We start from the raw sequence: 18,913 nt of genomic DNA on the forward strand, positions 1-18,913 counted from the left end.
TTCCACTAAATGAAACAAGCTCAGTAGTGAGGGAACTGGAAGAAGAAAACAATGACTACAAATCCAATGTATAACAGTTTAATACCTTATTTCATAGAACCATATACAAACAGAGTGATAGTGTACAGTCTGTAAATTATCAAGGAATCATGAAGAAGCACTCCAGTTTTTATGAATCAATGCTTTGTTTACAGGAGAATAAAGACAGGAATCCAAACAATACAGGGAATCTGTCCTCGAAACTCTTGCTCTCACATGAGTGAACACTGATCTCCACCTGGGCCATGAGCAGGGTGAGCTCCTCCCATCCGTCCGTCCAGACTCAGGCCCTGAAAGGCCCCGAAGAAGGAGTTGTCCTTGGCTGGGCCCGATTTTCTGGCTGTGGAGGTTTGCTGTAGGAGGAAGGATGAGGGATTTAGAGGCTGCTGAGTAAAAATCCTATTATTATTTTGTTTTAACTTTGAGGTCAGTGTGCACGTACCCTCGGAAGGCAGTGGTGGCTCCTGAAGTGAGTCCCCCTCACGGCCCTCTCAGTGTTCTTCTTGGCGAGAACAGCTTGTTGTCGTTTCCTTTAACACAAAGCACAGGACACCCTCAGTCAGTCACACGTGCAAGCAGCTTATTCCTGTGAGGAACAGTCTTATCCTCATTAAGTCTGATGCCAAGAGACTCAGCTGGACAACAAGACAGCGACTGAAATCATTCATCCCCTAAAAAATAGGTAGAGCAACAAATCTGAAAGTAAAACAGCAACGTAGCAGAAGAAAATACCAGTTGGAGCATGTTGATCCTCACCTTTCTCTCTTCAGCTCGGCCTGGTACACCCTGAGCCAGGAGTCGGGGACTTTCTGGCTGCTGCAGGGGAGGCTTCTCCTCCTGCTGATGCTCGACCTGCGGGTGAAGCTGCTCCTGCGGACGGACTCGCTCCTCTTGGCCCCTCTCTTGTTGGGGGAGCTTTTCCCCGACACGCAGCTGGTGAACTGTTTCAGGGGAGCACCCAGAGACATGAAGGAATCCATTCTCACAGTGTCGAGGCTTCTTTTATTTTGTGTGGGTCTTTTTTTAGGTCCCAGACAAATGTGGGTGTTGATGCTCTTCTTCAGTTTACAACAGGAATGAGGCTTCAATCTGAAAACACAACGAACAAGAGCTGGAATTAACTTTGTCATTTTCTCATGCTGTTTCATTTCCAGTTTCCAAATAATGATAAAGAAAAACAACCTGAGCTTAATACTTAATTCAGCTTTATTACCTCAACCAAGGTCTTATCTCTTTGTTTGTTGGTTTGTTCAAATATAAGCAAGATTACACAAAAACTAATAAACCGATTTCCACAAAACTTGGTGGAAAGATGCGATTCTGGTCAAGGAAGAAAGACTTTAAGGATTCGGATCCAGGATTAATTCTGTTCCAAATACCCAGAGAATAATTAATGGACCTTGATTAAAACAGGCACATCTAGGGAACTAATATCAATCAGCCCTGATTCAATTTAAGGAGACTGTTGGGCCTTAGCGTGGTTCTAGTTCTTGTTTAGGTCCATATCAGTGTAAAAAGTCAACAAATAACTAAATAGAGAACAATAATATAGAAATTAACACCAACAGACATTTGTTCCATTGTCTCCAAAAAGTAAAATAATTCTAAATCCTCCACATAGGTGGGTTCCTGCCATCTATTGCTGCCATATTTCAAAGGTGCAAATAAACACACACGCCTTAAAGAATCCGTGGGACTCACCTTGTTGTCTCTCGGGGACACAATCTGCTGCTCGTCTCATTTTGTTCTGTGTGCAACTCTGCTCTGCCACCGTTTAATCTGATGGGGATTTGACTGATGACACCACTGGTCCCTCAAACAGGATTATCTGCAGACGCAGGAGTCGCTCATCTCATTAACAGCAGAGCGGCGACAAACCTGCTCTGGAAAGGAAACAAAAGCACCTGCATGTTCCCATTTGAGGCCTGGAAGAGCTCCCAGGCCATTGCATGTGCAGCAGGGGTTTGGATCTGAAACATGAGGGAAAGATGGGACAAGTCACATTGGAGGTTTCAGCAGTAAGCACCTGACTTGCTGAGGTAACAGCTGATGAGATCATGGGACAGAAGAGTCCAGACAGATGGAGCGTGGACGGGACGGAAGGTGGACGGTGACGCTTTTAGTGACGCACAGAGGTTTTCTTGCTTTCTCCCCAGGAAGACAGGAACAGAGGCCCTTCGTTGACTGGGAACATGAAGCAGCTGAGTCACAACACTGAACGAATGACTCAGTTCATTCATTGTAGTGAGATCTGAATCAAGGTTAGAAAACATGTCACAGAGCCGGATGACTCAGCTTCTACCTATAACTCTGAATTTACACTTTTATAAAAGACTCCAGAGTGGTGACATCAAGTTGTGCGCTTTTCAGTGTAAAAGCAGCATCATCGTGGTGCTTACTTACTTCTTGTTAACTTTCCTTTCTGTCTTTTTTTCATTTCTACTTATTTTACTCACAGAGTTGGATTAAAAATGAATTACCAAACAATCCAACTGTACAACTACCAGGTCACTAGTTAAATCAAGTTAAACTCCACAGTAGAGGCCCTAGTTTATATTATTGTTATTGAGGAGCCTTGTTGCAGAGCTGTACAACAGTGACGTAGTAGGAAAGAAGTCCCACAGTGGTAGAGCGGCATGTTACTGACAGATGGGGAAGCTTGTGTGACGAAGCGTCTGAGCACCTGTCGCAGCAGATCCTCTGAGTCAGTCTCTGCCTGACGGGGCGACAGCTGAGCTCAGGGTTTAGAAGGGAATGAATGAAGGTTAGTTGGGAACAACAAATAAACTATTTTGAAAAGTCACGGTCAGTGTCAGGGTCCCTGCAAAGTTTAGACTAAAACTGGAGACTGAAAGACACTTCAGGCTCCTGCAGAGCAGAGATTAGATCTCCACTATATTAACTTCAATTCTGTTTTCAAATCTTCTCTCTAAACTTAGTTTTACTGAATGACTTGGTTCTTTTAAAAGCTATTTTTGTTTCTTTTCCATTAATTTCAAGCAATGTTGAACTATTTTATTTATTGTCCTTTATTTAAAATGGTGTTATATCTTTTAACGTCTCTGATTCTAAATGCTACTGTATTATTTTCCTTGTTATCACTGATGATTTGTATTATTGTTTGTATCTGTCTTCTTTGTGGAGCACTTTGCTGTGGCTGTTTGGAAAGTGGATATACAAATAAAATGATTACTCAAAAATATATAGTGACATCAAGTTGCATTAATATAATTTGTATAGAAAATATATACAAAAAAAAAGTTGATGTTCACCTATCATTGTTAATATAATATATATATATACATGTTTTATTATATATTCTTCAGTCACTGCTCATTATCTCAGTGGGACTTTACCTTATCTCTCCTCTGTATTTCCTACAGTCCTGTCATTGTAATTTAACATGTTGCATGTCCTTAAAAATCCATTAAAGATATTTGATATGTACATTACATTTATATTAGCCTATATTTAAACAGGATTTATTTAGGCAGCAGACTTTTCTTTCACTTTGATCTTTCTGGAAACCATCCAGCAGGAAGTGTTAGTCAGCGAAGGCTCGGAGAGGAACCCAGACACAGCGGAGGTATTTAAAGACAGGACGCCTCCTTTTAGCAACCAGAGGCCTGAACCGATACTCAGAACACGTAAGCCTCTGGCAAGGAGGACTTTACTTTATTTCTACACAATGGTACATATATACAGTTTTATACGCTTTAATTTCTTACAAAAAAAACAATTCATTTACAGGTGGAGGTGGGGGGGGGGGGGGGGGGGGGGGGGGGGGGGGGGGGGGGGGGACTGACCTATTGGAACTCAAAATAAATACGTCGACAGGAGTTGTGTGTGTGTGTGTGTGTGTGTGTGTGTGTGTGTGTGTGTGTGTGTGTGTGTGTGTGTGTGTGTGTGTGTGTGTGTGGCTCCCACCAGGAGCTGTGTGCTTCACCTCGACCGGAATCACACATGGAAACAAAAGGCAGGTTCTTTTTTGTTGTTGTGAGAAAACTCCCATGACTAATGCTGAACTATTAAAAAGACTCTGAGCAGAACATTAACATGGACGTGTCAACCACTCCATCCACACTTAGTCACACCCACACCCAGAAGAGCATTGCATAACATAAACAGATATCAATAAGACAGGCGTCAGAGGCCCGTGTGTGAGTGTGGAGTGTCCTTCACCATTATCATCTCATCGGCAAATAATAACTGGGACATTAAGAGCAATAGTCTCCATATAGGGAATAAACCTTTTATACATAAAAAAATAAACATGGAAAGTGATCTACGATGGAAGTGCTCACCTTTCAAAAACAAAAACTTCAGACACTTGCTTCTGCTGAAGATTCTTGCAATTTCCAAGGAAACGTGATATTTAACCATCACTGGTCTGCTGTTGGCATAATAGAGTTTTTTTTCTATGTAACTGCTCACATTTATCTGGGTGGAGACTCGTGCTGCATTTACAGCTCCGTCTCCTTCTGACCCTTTCCTTACACCTCAGAGTCGGAAGACATTTCTTTTTGGAGTCTTGCTTCTTTCCTTTAGAGAGCGGAATTATTGTCTTTACATGCTGATGGAATTGAAAGACGGACGGAGGGCGGGGTCGAAGGTGGTTCAGAAATCTAAAGGAAGACAGGAGCTGCATAGAGGGCTACTGTGGGTGCAAACATTCTTCCATGATTTTTGACCTCGACTGAGGCTGCAACCACGACAAAAGATTTGGTTTTTTTAAGTCTTTTGTGGGTTATTTTGGTCTCTGCAGCGAAATGAAAACATGCCTCTCGTGGCTGCAGAGGTGGACATCACAGGGACGGGATGGAGGAGCAGGAAGTAACAGCGTCCATGCTCTTAATGACAAAAAACCGCATCATCCGAAGCCCCCAGTTCCTTCAACAGTTCACCTGTTCCACATTTATAGAACATGATCTCCTCTGTCATTCAGTCTCTGGAGACCCCAGGGTCACCGGCTGATGTCTCTGTTGCCCTCCCAGCTCTTGCTGCCCGTTGCCTCGCTGCTGCCACCGTTCTCGAAGAAGGGGTGCTTGAGCGAGTCGGCGAGCGCCAGCCTCTTCGTGGGCTCGTACTCCAACATGCTCTCAATGAGGTCAAACAACTGGTGGTGCTCCTCCGCCTCCGACAGCAGATACCGCTGATGAAAGGACAGAGAGGAACGCAAAAGAGAAAAAAAAAAGAGGTGGAGGGTGGAATATTGAGTGAATGTCAAGAGAAGAACAGTCGCACAAAACAAAGACACTTTTGTTCTTTCAGTACAAAGCACGTTTGTCACTTATCATCCCCGCTAATTATTCTTTTTATTCCTTTCCCACTCGTCTTACCCGAAGAGGTTTGCAGTTTTCTCTGACGTATTTCCCCGCTGACGAGCTCTCGTCCCAGTCCAGACGACCCCGATAGAAATATTTCTGCTTCCTGAGAGGGAACGGATGTCAGTATGAGCAGCGTTCCATTGTGTGTGTGTTGATTTAAAAAGGTATGTTAAAGTGTGTGTTTTCTCACCTCGTCTTACGAATCATCCTAGAGGGCACTGGTCCGAGGATTCTCTCCATCATGGCCAAATGCTCCCTGTTGTCGTGAGTCTGTCAGGAGATGGAGAAAAAAGGTTCAGGAAACCAGATTCAGTAGCACAGAGGAAAAGACAGAACGAGACTTGATTTAGAAGATAATCAGGTTTAACTGCTGCTGCTGCTTCAGCTGCTACAAATAATTTGAGACAGTCAGAGCTCACAAATAACTCAAAGGACTTATTCTTACTGGGCTGAACCAACTGCTGCTACAATTACTATGTATGTGTATTTATTGTAGTATTGCACAGTATACATGTACAAGAGCGGTTTTGCAATACCCCGCGGTCAAGTCCGAGATTTTAAGCTGCTTCTCTGCTTCCTCTCATCTTGAAAATAAGAGCCGACACAAGTGTTCTTGCCAACCACTCAATGGCTTGTCCACAAAGCCTGCCAGAGTGGAAAGTGGGTGCTAGTATTTTGGGTTAAGCTGTCTTTGCCTCTGATATTACTCTGGTACACTCCAGGAATAAAGAAGAGCTGCAGAGCTACACTAAGATGTGAGGATTTCCCGGCAGGTGGATGCTTGGATGGTGTTTATTTGATAAATATGGGCCCAGATCCTTTTATTTTACCTACTATCTTAAAACATGGGTGAGGCCGTGGTGTTGGAGGTAACCTGCTGGCAGAAATAGAAAGTTGTTGTACCTGAAACAAGGTGAAGCCCAGGTAGTATTCGAACAGGATACACCCAATGCTCCACACGTCACAGGGATGGCTCCAGCCCAGCTCTGACGGACACAAACACACAATGAAAACATAAAAAAATGTCATGTATGGAGGGTGCACCTGTCTGGGTTCAACGCTTATGGACTAATTTCCTTAAATTAATTTGGATCAGAGGAATCAGGGTGGGGGTGCTGAGCTGTGCTGGTTTCCACTGATAGGACGCAGCCTGTTGCTACAAAAAGTTCCAGGTCGTGCCAACTGAGCTGCTTATCTGGAAACTGGTTTCCCCGAAGAAACCTGTGGTTAGTAGAAATAACCGCTCGTGTCCTCCTGGTATTTGGTGTTTTCAATGACAACAGCTCGCAGTCGTTCTCACCTAGTATGACCTCAGGGGCACGGTAATGCCGCGTGGACACAATGGTGCTGTGGTGCTCGTGGTCAAACGTGGCACTGCCGAAGTCCACCACGCGTACGGCCGTGCTCTTCACCGTCCGCTCTTCACGTTTCTGCAGGCAACAAAACACAAGTTTCTACCACAACTACTGACTTTCATACAAATTCTTGAGCAAACTGTTTTTAGGTGTGTAACAGAAAACAACAATGTTTGTTTCCTTTGCATTCCTCTTCCGCGTACCTTCTCTACATTGTAGGACATGGTGAAGTCTGAGTTGACGAACAGGATGTTCTCAGGCTTCAGGTCTGTGTGCGTCAGCTTGTTGTCATGGAGAACTGTGGAGGACAATGTTGCTTATTTAGTCTTTTGCAGTGAACTGTAAATGCACTTAAAGCTATAACCCATCTTCTAATCACTTAATGAGCTTATCTTAATTCCTTTCAGATCAAATTAAATGTTGTTACAACACAAAGTATATTAATAAAATATGTTTTAAAAAATACTCCAATGAGAAAGACCATGACAACATTTAAAAAAGTAAAAGAACATAATCTGTAAAGATAATGACATTTTAAACAGTAACTCAACAGCTTAATACACTGGGGCAGGATTTACTCAGTATCGTTTCTTCCTGAGAAGTTATTCAAGTTAAGAATCAGAGATCACTTTGAAGCTGTGATGCCCTCATGTGGTTACAGGCCGTCTATTGCAAACAGCTGTTTCTACTCCAGTCACTTCCATGCAGTCAAATGATGAAAAGACTTCACTGAATGAGGGCGTGTTTGTTTTTGAGACATTAAAGTTTCATTACATGAGCCTTAAAATGCTCTGTTTGTTATTTAAACTGCACAGCAATATGTTAATAGTTCTATTTGTTGGATTTTTATTCCCCTATGGTCTTTATGTCCTAAAATCAAATAGAGGACATTAAAAAAACGTACACTTCACAGCGAGACAGATCTGGTAGGCCATGTGTCGGACCTGGCCGATAGAGTACGGCAGGTAGTTGTTTTCCTTTAGGAAGTCGAAGGTGCTGAGAGCGAGCAGCTCAAAGGAGATACACATGTGACCGTGGTAGTCGAACCAGTCGTACATCTGTACACACAGGCTGCAGGGAACAGAGAAAACAAAGGTTAATGGCTGCACACACTTTTTACCTTAGATGTTTACATAGCACTTTGCAACTGAAATAACTTGGGGTTTAATGTCTAGCCCAAAGACACTGCGGTAACCAGACAGGAGGAGGAGCAAGGCACTGAACCGTCAGCCCTGCCATTAGTGTACAACCCGTTCTACCACCTGAGCCAGAGAGGCCCGCAGCAACACAAGAGGTTTGGCAGTGATGAAGTGGATCATTTATACCAAACAGCAATAAACTGGTACAGCAGCTAAATTTAAGATTTTTTAAAGAGGCTGATGTCACACAACATTTCTTGTAAACTCTCAAAGGTTTCTAGGAGAGAGAGAGAGAGAGGCCTTTACCGAACCCAATGACATGGACAAAACTAGATTGTCAATATTGGCAAATTTCAGTTTTATCACCAAGTTTTAATAAGTGAAATAAAGTTAGTTCTAGCAGTGTTAGTTACTTGTAAAGATCCTTCATTTGCAGCAGCAATGTACTCAGTCGAAACTCACAATTTGTTATCAGGGTCCTTCTCGTTGATCTTCTCCAGGACATTGATCTCCAGACGAGCGGCTTCCTTGTACTTCTCCACATTTTTGATAATTTTCAGAGCAACACGGGCTCCTCCCCTGTAAGAGGTAATTAAACACAAAGTTACATTACGTTTGTATCAAAACCGCACTTAGAGAAGATGCAGTTCATAGAAAAGAGCCTGGATTTCAGACCAGAAAGTAATAATGATTTGTTTGCCTCCACGGTTGAAACATAAAAGCTAATAGCTTGGCAGCAAAATGAAGGAGTAACTCCCTTCAGCAGCTCCAATTGGTGAAAAGATATTATCCTGGAATCTGTGTATGTGTCAATATCTGAAGACTCTGACCATGAAAATAAACTAATTTCTAGCTCTGTCAGGAGACAATAAATCTTTTAATAGTTAATATATCAAAAAGAGAAGCACAGAATAACTCATTTGGGGAACTGATGTGAAGATTTTACATAAACGACAACAGACCGGAACAGTGAACCACAGTGGTAAACTATAGTAAACATGGATCAAATATATATCTATTCCAGTCTATTGCTAAAGTCTAACCCCTGACAAACACAACACAGCCCAGTGAGCAAATATTCCCTACTGGAGTTCATGGAAGTAGGACCCCAGAGACTTGACAACTGTTGATTTCCACCTTTAACTGACACACAAACAAACACATACACACCTGCGATGGTCAATGCACTGCATCACCCTCCCAAAGGTGCCTTCCCCCAAAGTGCTGACAATCTCATCTGCAACACCACACAGAGAGAAAAGGAAGAGAGGGGGAGAGCAGGGAAAGAGAGAACAGGAGCATTAGACATGTGGACTTGAGCAGAAAAACAAAATGCAAAAGTGTAGACAGGCGTATCCATGCTAGCGCCCATCCCCTTTTCAAACGGCTGCCTACTCAAATCTGGCAGACTGGACACACTTGGAGGTAAATCTATGATAATCGGATGCGTTGCTCTACGACAAGGGGGCAAATGTAAAGCGCTCCCTTTCTTTGATGACCAATTTGCAGCCATCGAAAACGAGAACACATCCTTTCGAGATGTGGTCGTCTCTGTAACATTGTGCATGTGTGTGAAACTGGGAAAATAATTAATACTCAACAATGATCCTGCAAATAACCAAAGTGTTAGTATATATGTTCTGTCTGATATGTGCACTGGTTATACTAGAAACAGGCTAAATAGGTGATGTGCATGTTAGAAAGACCAAAATAAACCAAACCCTGAAACCTTCATGGCTAGCTGAAGTTAAAGACCTAAGCTTTAATCTAAAACACATCAGAGGCAAACAGCTGCGAATGGAATTCTACATTTAGGGAAATCAAGTAACCTGTGAAACATAGGAGATGCTCCACAGCTTAACATCCTACAACGAAAAGGGGAAAAGTATCTAACATCCCTCCTTAAACCTTCTTGCAATCCACCCTGCTATTTCAGCTATTAGAGCGAAGAGCATTCTAGCAAGGCATCATCATCAGGCACTCCCATGTCATGTAAATGCTCTATGCTTTAATACTCATATGGAGAAGGGTTACGATAGAGTAGTGGCAGTGAGTACATCTCTCTTGCAGGACGTCCCCACTCCGACAGATCAGGTGCCCTTCCTCGTCGTCCCTCACACTCAGTGCCCGCGTCCGGCTGTCGCTCCGCTGTTTTCACACCCAAACCGCCATCAGCAGGTCACGACACGACCAAAGGGAACAGGGGGGGTTTCAGGGACAGCCGCAGCCATGGCGTCAGGCGGCACAGGCAGACGAGGAGGGAAGAGGAGGGTGGTGTAGTTGATGTAGTTGTGGTTGTAGGTGGGTTTGGTGGTCATGGGGCGATTCACGCATGACACCACGTGAAGGAAATATATAACGATAGGGATATAGTGCAAGGGAACAAGTCAAAGATCACATGTTGTCCTCTGCTCTCCACCCACCACCCTCTACCTTTAACCCACAGCTGCTTACAAACAAGGAAGCAACTGGCACATCCATTCATCAACGCAGACACCAATTAAGACAGAGAAATAACTTACTCAAAAACTTATCAGGCTGACTTTTCAGATTAAAACAAGATGGAAAAGAAAATGAGAGGACCAAATGTAATCAAGCAGGAAACAGAGAGAGATAACACCAACATTTATACTATATCTAAGTCAACCCCTTGCTCACGTTAATGTTTACGACCTAATAAGCAGATGTGGTCAAATATAAACCACACAGAAACTGCATTTCAGTAAATCAATGACATTTTAAATGCCAAAATCTACTTTCAGTTTAAATCCGAATTTAAGCACGATGTTTGGTAGAACATTTTCACTTTTTTCAGGCTATCTGCACTGGAATTCACTGGTGGCCATGGACTGACGGGACAGGCCTCTTCTAATTCATCTTCTAAATCCAGTGTTACCAAAGGTGGGGCCACAGATTCTGGATTGAGTGGAACGAAAGATGCGATAAGAAAGCTACGGTGGGTGTGTGTCTGAGGAGCGGCAAGAGTTAATGGTTGATCATTAATAATGAAAAAAGTGTTTGCACAAAAATGAAAATGCTCTGCCAAAAAGAAACGCCAATTTAAGCAAAACCCACTTGGGGGGAGAAAAAAGAAAAAAAAAATACATAAAATAAGACAAAATAGAACAAAAAACAAATCATAAAGATTGTACTACTTACCGATTCCAGGAGCTGCGGAGTAGAAATAGTTAGGGAGAGAAAGAGACAGAAAGAGCTGAGTGAAAACAGACAGGAGAGGTGGACAGAGAGAGGATGAGGAGAGTCAAGACACAATCTCAGGGCTGGCTGTACTCACCGAGGAGGACGGGCTATAGGACCTGGTTCTACGCCGCCTTCGTTTGTGCTTACGCCTGCTGCCTTTCCGCCTGTACGACTCTTCCCGTTCCCGCTCTCGGCCGCGTCGGTAGTCGTACATGTTCGGGGTGAAGACGCGTGGATAGTAAGTTTCGGCTGCTCCATGTGGCTCCCGTTCTCTTTCGCGGTCCCGTTCGCAGAATCTTCTGTCAAATGGCCGTTGCTCCGTTGAGCGATTGTCAAAACTACGACTGAAAGAGACAGTCACATATTTAAAAACATACAGACCAACCAAAGCTAAAAAAAAAAAAAAAAGATCTGTAGACTTGGTGCTTTGAAATACATTTTCAACCTTACACACATACCTCCTTGATCGTACAAAGCTTCCCTCCGGTCTGTTTCCCCGCCCTCTTCTGTCTCTGTCACTGCTGGAGGAGTATGTCGGTGATCTTCTGTGTCGGTGTCTTCGCCCTCTGTCTCTGTCCCTGTCTCTTTCTCGGTCTCTGTCTCGGTCTCTGTAGCGGTCCTGGTAGCTGCTTCGACTGTCCCTGTCCGAAGACGAGTATCGTCTTGTGTGAGGCATCTAGAGGATCATTGGAGATGGACATTTAAAAAAAAGCATTATTAAGAATATTAAAAAAGAAAGAAGACTGACAGCCAAAATGAAAATGAAAATGATAGCTGCAGGGAACACCTGCTGTCAAAGGCACTTTACAAAACACATGAGAAACAGCAAAACGTTTTAAAATCTGATTTAAATCAATTATGTATCGAACCTTCTCACTGTGCTTCCACAAAGCACAAGCAATATATCGGTGTACATATCAGACTTTGGCTAATATCACCATTGTTGAAAGTTATATTGTGATGATTATTAATAGTGTCTTTTACTAAGACTGTATTTAAATAGATCCCATTAAAACCAGAGGGCTGACTTGATGACAGCAGCTTAGTAAACACACAGTCTGAGTGGGAGACGTGGTTGTGCAGGAGGCCTGACACACATGTGAATTCAGGAGAACCCACACAACGTGAATCCAGAGGAAGCCATTGACACTCAGAGACAGTCGCAGGTAAACAGACAACTGTTGAGGTGCAGGCGGACACGCACGAAGCGGCGACGCCACACACACACACACACACACACACACCGATCACATGCGAGGGAGGGGGGGGACACATCCCAACAACACTGTGGCGTGATCATGATGAAACACCGACAACACAACTGGCACAGATGCGACTGTAAACAACGAGTTGACCTGAGCTCAACGAGCAGCTAGCAGTTAGCTTAGCTGGATCCCCCCCAGCCACAACAACACGTTACAGCTTCACAACACACTTCTGTGCGGGTCTGTCTTCATCACCAGGAAAACACTGGCGTATCAGAATCACAGCCACTTACGTTGTTGACCTCACGGAACCCCTTCGTTGTTAAGTATTACAATCAGATATTCCCCCAGTTTACAAACAACACGTTCACTGCGAGTGTCCGTATAAAGTCTAAGTAGTTCCCTAACTCTCCAACAAGCGAGTCGTAGCTAGCACGTCCCGCTAGCAGCACCGATTGATGTAAATAATTTGACCGCCATCTTAGCCACACAGCTAGCTGCTCACGCTAGCCCCGCTGAGCTAGCTGTTAGCACGGGGGTGGGGGGGAGGTACCGTGGCCCTCGCTCGACGGCACGAAGCGGCTCCCGCGCGTCGTTATTCACCGTTTTAGCAGCGAGACCCGTGCGTTTGTCCCACAAGAAATCCGTGATGGCGATCCACGTTTCCCCTGCTATGTCGCTGCTCGGACGGTTGGAAGCTGTGTCGCTAACAGGCGGGCAGCCTCTCCCCCTCCGGTCCGCTCGGTGCAGCTGATCCTGGATCAGAGGAGCTGACGTCTCCCTGCAGCCGGAGGACCGCGCACTTAGCTCCCGATTTATAATTCATACGAAGTTCGAGAATTAAAACCCACGTTGGAATGTTGTTGTTCAAACACGAGTCCAAAATTTTTAATTTGATTAAATGTGATTTGGATAAAATTTGACTATTTGTCTTTTTTCAATTTGCAGATAATAACTTTGAGTGATTATCTGATGTATTTTATTATTTATTCATTCATTCATTTTGTTATTTCCTTTTAAAATGTTATCATCACCATCATATTTTTTAGATTATTTAGAAATTGCCCTCCGGAGACAAGTAAAGTTGTTATGAATTGAATGGACAGGTCATTAAAACAATAATAATAATACTCTGTTTATTTGGCACATTTCAAAACAGTTAAGGGGATATTCAAGTTAAAATAATTGAAGGCAAACAATAGGAAACAAAGGCAATTTGAAGATTACATAACAAATAAAACTGAAATATAAAAATACAGTTATTGCAGATTTAAATAAAGAAAGAGTAAAAAAACAAGTAAAACTGTAAACTCAGTGGTAGGATTAAGATGGAGGATCTGTCAATACTTTTTACGTGATGCAAAATTTGTATCAACTTTTCCCCTAAGCTGTCTTGAATTTTACTTGTCTGTAAAAAGTTTGGTATTTCAATAATTTAGAAAAAGAAACTCAACATTTTGGCATTTTTTACTTAGTAGGTCACAATGTTAAATTCATAACACAAGATATGTTCCAACATTTTTTTTTCTTGGTAAAAATAAGCTTCCGCAGTTTTTTATGTACATGTACATGTAAAACAGCCGATGCTTTCCTCATAACATTAAAACAATCAAATGAACTTAAATAAAATAAAACAATTTTTATTAAGGCAGAAACACAAACACACACAAAAACACAAATTAAATACAAAAACACTTCATGTTTGACAGTTTCCGGACATTACAGCCAGTGAGGAACCTTTAGCACCTGTGAGTCCAGTGAGGCAACGTACATGAGACCAATACGGCCTGGTTTGTTTTAGAGGAAGAAGTTCATTTATGGTCGGATGAGGTAGATTGTTTACTTGTCACCTTTTCCGACTCCAACTGCTTCCTCATATTAATCATGTGTTTCAAGCGCATGGAGCCTCGGTAGATCCACTCCTTGTGTTGATCTTCCTGAGCATGAGAACACATAAACCCCGTAAGTGACACAATCTAAACGACAATAGATGGACAACAAATATATAAAGAATCCAGCTGAAAATTACCTGAAAAAGGACATGGATCAAGCTGCTGTCGACCATCACCACCTCACACTTCTTCTGGACGCCGTTGTGTTCCGCTTGGACGATCTCTCCCTGCGGATAGTGGGTCAGCAGCGGGTTTGGCCAGCTATTCAAATAGCCCTTCATGAAATTCTTGTGGGTCGCGTCTGGAATATCGTCCAGAGGGTGGGACACTGTAAAAAAAACAACAACAACACGTGTCACATAAAAACATTTGGTGTGACTGAAGGGACAGATTTCTGCTGAATGTACAAGAAGTATAAGCTCTTCAGTGCATGGGTGACCATTCGTGGGAGCTGTGTATCAGACTCTGAGTAAAGAAACTAAGCCGATTGATTGTGATCCTGAATCATAACCCAGATCAGCCAAAGTGCTTCTTCACCAACAGACCCAGCTTTCCAACAACAGCTGTCACACTGGACCGAGCGCACCTCACCAGCGTCACTGAAATAAATCCACAATGACAACTTTAATAGGTACGGACCTAAACTCACATGGTCGGCACACTAGGTGAATACCATGTAAGGGAACGTAGATCGGAGTGTGATCGTCAATAAAGACCAGGAACCTGGAAAATGGAAGAAGAAAGGAAATTAAACAGTCAAAACCAAAGTTAAATAGAAAAACTGAATCATCTCTATTAATCACACTCACACACAGACCGAGACACAGACAGAAACGCCGACACACACACACCTCATTTTGTTTTTCCTGCTTGGCAGCTCTGCCAGGACTCCAGGGGAGTAGGAGTTCTGGTCAACTTTACACTTGATGACCACACGAGCGCCGACAAACAGCTGCTCAACACTTGGCACTTGTTCCAAGGCGATGTGGTGAGCAGACACGAGGCTCTTCCCCTTCTCTACAAAGTTAACCTTGTATTTCATCTTCCCATCTTCTGCCAAGACAAAAATAAAAAAATTTAAAGCACAGAACAAACGTGATGCACTGTATTCCACGTCGAGCTGCTGAATAGATTAAAAAAATATTATAAAAATTCGAACCCTTTGTTTGTATTTCCGCGATTTTGCCGGGTTGCCAGATCATGGGCCTCCTCCTGGCCAGGACTTTCATGTTCACACTGAGCTCTGCTTGGGGAACACTGGGAGGGTCCTTAGTGGCGTCATCAGATTGGCAAAATGCTGTTACTACGCACGCAGAGCTTACTCCTGTCAGTACCAAAGGGAACAAGTGATTAAACAGACCGGTGCAATATAGATGCAACAAACCCACATGTTTTCGTTTGTTGTGTTATTTACCTTTGGTGTTTGCAGGCGGTGACGATTCTTTGGTTGGGGTTTTCTCCCCTTGCTCATGTTCCGTATTCTCTGGTTCCTTAGCTTGGGGTTTCAATGTTTTTGCTGCATCGCTATCGGCATCAGTTTTAGTGTCGGCTTGGTCCCTTTCATGCCCTGTCACTTGTTTTTTCTTGGACACTTGATCAATTTTCCTCCTCTTTTTTGACCCAGAGTTATAACTTTGACATTGTGAATCGCTGGATTCTATTTCTGGTTCCCATTGGTCATCAGAATCTGAATCGCTCAAGCTTTCATCATCACTGGTGGACATTGGAGGTGTTGGAGGACGTAAATCACGGATCTGCCATTCAGGCAGTCTGGTCAAGACCACCACTGGTTCCTTCATTTGAAAACGCTTTCTGCTTCTTTGCGGATTCTTACTGCCCCGTTGCTTTGGTAACAGAGGACTATGGCCGGTAACAGCTGGAGAAAGACGGGCTTGAGTCCCAGATTGAACTGACTCACAGGGAGATGGAGGAATATGTCCTACAAACATAAAAAGCACAGGTTAAACAAAAAAAGACACTAAAATAAGCCAGTTTGCCTGATTGAAAACAAATGACGTGCATCTTACCACTACCGCCACCGCTGCTTTCGTCATCATCAGAATCTGTGTCTCTGTACTCCCATCCCAGCAACGAGTACTGTTTCCTCACAATCGCTTCACACGATGCCACAGACCTGCAGGACATCAGGACATTAACCCAAAGACAATATGAATCAGGAAAAGTACATAGAAAGTACTTAAAAATTTTAAAAAATGTTTTAAATGCAAATACATTCAAATATTTCCATGCAGAACTTAATGTCTTGTACGCAAAGGAGTTATGTTTATGTCTGCGTTTGTTTGTTTGTTTGTCAGCAGGATTGAATAAACATAAACACAAATATGAGGCACATGAAATGCTGCAAAGACATGAACAGTGGTTGTAATAGTAGAGTGTGTGTGTGGCTCTTAACTTCGCGGATACTTTACCTTAAAGCACACAGACCTTACCCACGTTGTGCCCCCCCCCCCCCCCCCCCCCCCCCCCCCCCCAGCCTCCCTGTGTGGGACCTTTAAATTATGAAAGTCCTTGAGGGTAGACATTACAATGTACCACTAGTTTGCTCTTTATCTATAACCTTGGGTATTGCTTGGAGGGACGGTTGTACGTGTGCAACACATAGGAGATAAAGTCAAACTTTCCTCCACAGCAGGCACAATGCAAACACAATGTAAATATTATAAATGTAGTGAATTAGCTTTATAGTGTAGATACAGCACTCACTCTTGGAGCTTCAGTAGATTGGCGTCCATCGTCTGTCTCCTCTCCAGCAGCGACTGCAGCTCGTAGCGTTTCTGCAGCATGTCTGGGGGGAGCAGCCCGTTCTTTTTTACTTTCGCTCTGATCCACTCTCGGAGCTCCTCTTTGCTCATCATCGTCTCGTCCTCCTCCATTCTCACTGCAACACACACACACACACACACGTAAAGAAAAAAACAAACTAATAAAATATAAAATCCTTTTATACAGTCTATGGCACAAGAGGAGAATTAATACCACCAAATAATATGTTCTGTTCCAATGTTCTCTGCCAATAATGTGATATGGTATGAAATAGGGCTTTTGCATTGCATTCCCTGATTTGACCTAATTCTACTTTTATGACTATCTTTTTATTATTCTCTGATATTTTCAAGTATTCTAATGTGTTTGTCTTATATTCGTACGGGACTCTGTAACTTTGTTTTGAAAAGAGCTATGTGAATGAAGATATTATTAAGTATATGTTATGATATGACATGATTTTCCATTGCACATATTGATATTTTTTCTTACGTTGATATATATTTTGTATTTTTATTTCAAAACTCTTAAAGCACGGTACTTGTAGCGGAAGGCAAAGTAAGAAGTTCATGTACAGGGCTGTATATGACAAATAAAACACTTTGAACTTTATAATCTATTAAAGTGGTCTAGTCCTTTTGGCTCCATTGTTTTTATGGCCCTTTGTGTGTTTTTCTGTTACTTCCTGTTTTTATCTTAATGTTGGCTTTGTAAAGCACCTCGTAACGTTGGTTTTTAAAGATGCTTCATGAATAGAATTTACTTACTCGCATAAATAAAGTAGCAGTGGACCAGGGACATGAAGACAAAGAAGATTCCCTGTGTTTTCTAGAACCTGACAGATAAACTGCCCTTGATATATTATCAGATGCTTTTAAAACACATTTTATTTGTTGGAAATCTTGAGTTGATTTTCGAAGTGAACGTACAATCAAATATAAATGAACACACACATACTTAAGCATCACCTGAGCGCCCCCCCCCCCCCCCCACACAATCACAATCACAATTTTGATGAAACACGTTTGAGAGCCGCTCCTCGTCTGTCAGTGACGAAGATCCGGGATTAGACAACCCGAACCACCGCTTCCTCTTCATCCATGACGGGCTCGCTAATGTAGAAGTTGTGAGTTTTTGTCGAAAGAGCAATAAAGTGAAACTTACCTTCGTCCAGCTTCCCGTGTTTTCAATGGCGGCGTCTTCTTCGCCTTATCCTGGCGCTGCACCACAACGGGATAGTCTCACTGCTGCCCACTAGTGGCTGAACACATGACCAACCATGTGTAGTCATGTGTTTGTGAGCAGATTGACCTCTGTGTGTATTCAGCAGTGGTGGAGGTAGTACTCAAACATTTCAACTAAGTAAACAAACAAATAAATAGACAAAAATGCACTTAAGTAAAAGTACCAATTTAACTTTTCAGTAAAAGCACTTGCCGATACATAGTGGGCCTGAACCACCTGGTTGGACCCGGGGCGAGGTCCCTACAGCACTTCTCTACCCTGACATGAGGAGTGTGTGTGTGCCCTAAGGTCGTCAGTAATGTTGCTGTGGTGTGGATACGCTGGAGATCACCTTCTGGGGCGTAGCAGTGTCCTCTTCGTGAAGAAAACTATGTGTTGGTGCTTGGTGCGTTGCCACAGAAAACTCAACAACACATGATGCTATCAAACGACGCTTTTTATTAACGAAAAACCTTACATAACGGATAACAGGGGTTTTCCTATAAGGAAATACACGGAAAATAAAAGCGGTTGACATCAAAAGTCAAAGGGTGTCATTCGTCACAGGTTTTTCCTGATACTATTCCTCACGCTCACTTGCCATGTACGCTCTGGTTTGATGCCTTAAAAGCGAGTAGCCATCTAGCCTCCTATGGTATAAATAGCCTATTTACCAATTTCTCCGAACTGGTAATGAACATCAACTCATGCACGTGTCGGATTCTGTGGCAGACGGCCAGAGTCTGC

The 18,913-nt window shown here is 42.9% G+C and overlaps 3 protein-coding genes across 12 annotated transcripts; all 3 read right to left on the minus strand.

The window, feature by feature from the left end:
- Positions 1-38: 38 nt before the first annotated feature.
- Positions 39-2,400, minus strand: si:ch211-81a5.8 (uncharacterized protein LOC560648 homolog). Of its 3 annotated transcripts, XM_034601102.1 has the most exons (5): positions 1,737-2,400; positions 796-1,097; positions 482-569; positions 203-392; positions 39-168 (listed from the first exon to the last, which is right to left on the minus strand). In XM_034601102.1, the coding sequence occupies exons 2-4, from the start codon at positions 1,017-1,019 to the stop codon at positions 252-254; spliced, it is 453 nt and encodes a 150-aa protein (XP_034456993.1). In that variant the 5' UTR covers positions 1,020-1,097; positions 1,737-2,400; the 3' UTR covers positions 39-168; positions 203-251. The 3 variants fall into 3 exon arrangements, with proteins under 3 accessions (XP_034456993.1, XP_034456994.1, XP_034456992.1); XM_034601103.1 differs by having other exon boundaries at positions 39-392; positions 796-1,128; positions 1,741-2,400; XM_034601101.1 differs by having other exon boundaries at positions 39-392.
- Positions 2,401-3,959: 1,559 nt separating this feature from the next.
- Positions 3,960-13,051, minus strand: clk2a (CDC-like kinase 2a). Of its 3 annotated transcripts, XM_034601096.1 has the most exons (14): positions 12,870-13,051; positions 11,520-11,737; positions 11,156-11,405; positions 11,020-11,031; positions 9,918-10,008; positions 9,031-9,097; positions 8,323-8,439; positions 7,626-7,792; positions 6,925-7,019; positions 6,667-6,796; positions 6,270-6,352; positions 5,557-5,636; positions 5,379-5,469; positions 3,960-5,191 (listed from the first exon to the last, which is right to left on the minus strand). In XM_034601096.1, the coding sequence occupies exons 2-14, from the start codon at positions 11,735-11,737 to the stop codon at positions 5,003-5,005; spliced, it is 1,590 nt and encodes a 529-aa protein (XP_034456987.1). In that variant the 5' UTR covers positions 12,870-13,051; the 3' UTR covers positions 3,960-5,002. The 3 variants fall into 3 exon arrangements, with proteins under 3 accessions (XP_034456987.1, XP_034456988.1, XP_034456989.1); XM_034601097.1 differs by lacking the exon at positions 11,020-11,031 and having other exon boundaries at positions 12,870-13,050; XM_034601098.1 differs by lacking the exons at positions 9,918-10,008; positions 11,020-11,031; positions 11,520-11,737; positions 12,870-13,051 and having other exon boundaries at positions 11,156-11,286.
- Positions 13,052-14,041: 990 nt separating this feature from the next.
- setdb1a (SET domain bifurcated histone lysine methyltransferase 1a) lies at positions 14,042-18,410 on the minus strand. 6 transcript variants are annotated; one of them, XM_034600479.1, is made up of 9 exons: positions 18,107-18,410; positions 16,883-17,057; positions 16,186-16,292; positions 15,573-16,097; positions 15,318-15,482; positions 15,010-15,211; positions 14,808-14,881; positions 14,296-14,486; positions 14,042-14,203 (listed from the first exon to the last, which is right to left on the minus strand). In XM_034600479.1, the coding sequence occupies exons 2-9, from the start codon at positions 17,050-17,052 to the stop codon at positions 14,078-14,080; spliced, it is 1,560 nt and encodes a 519-aa protein (XP_034456370.1). In that variant the 5' UTR covers positions 17,053-17,057; positions 18,107-18,410; the 3' UTR covers positions 14,042-14,077. The 6 variants fall into 6 exon arrangements, with proteins under 6 accessions (XP_034456370.1, XP_034456369.1, XP_034456368.1 ...); XM_034600478.1 differs by having other exon boundaries at positions 15,573-16,084; positions 16,140-16,292; XM_034600477.1 differs by having other exon boundaries at positions 15,318-15,488; positions 15,573-16,084; positions 16,140-16,292.
- Positions 18,411-18,913: the final 503 nt, after the last annotated feature.

The sequence above is a fragment of the Hippoglossus hippoglossus genome, chromosome 11 (assembly GCF_009819705.1).
Source record: "Hippoglossus hippoglossus isolate fHipHip1 chromosome 11, fHipHip1.pri, whole genome shotgun sequence".
Classification (NCBI taxonomy): domain Eukaryota; kingdom Metazoa; phylum Chordata; class Actinopteri; order Pleuronectiformes; family Pleuronectidae; genus Hippoglossus; species Hippoglossus hippoglossus.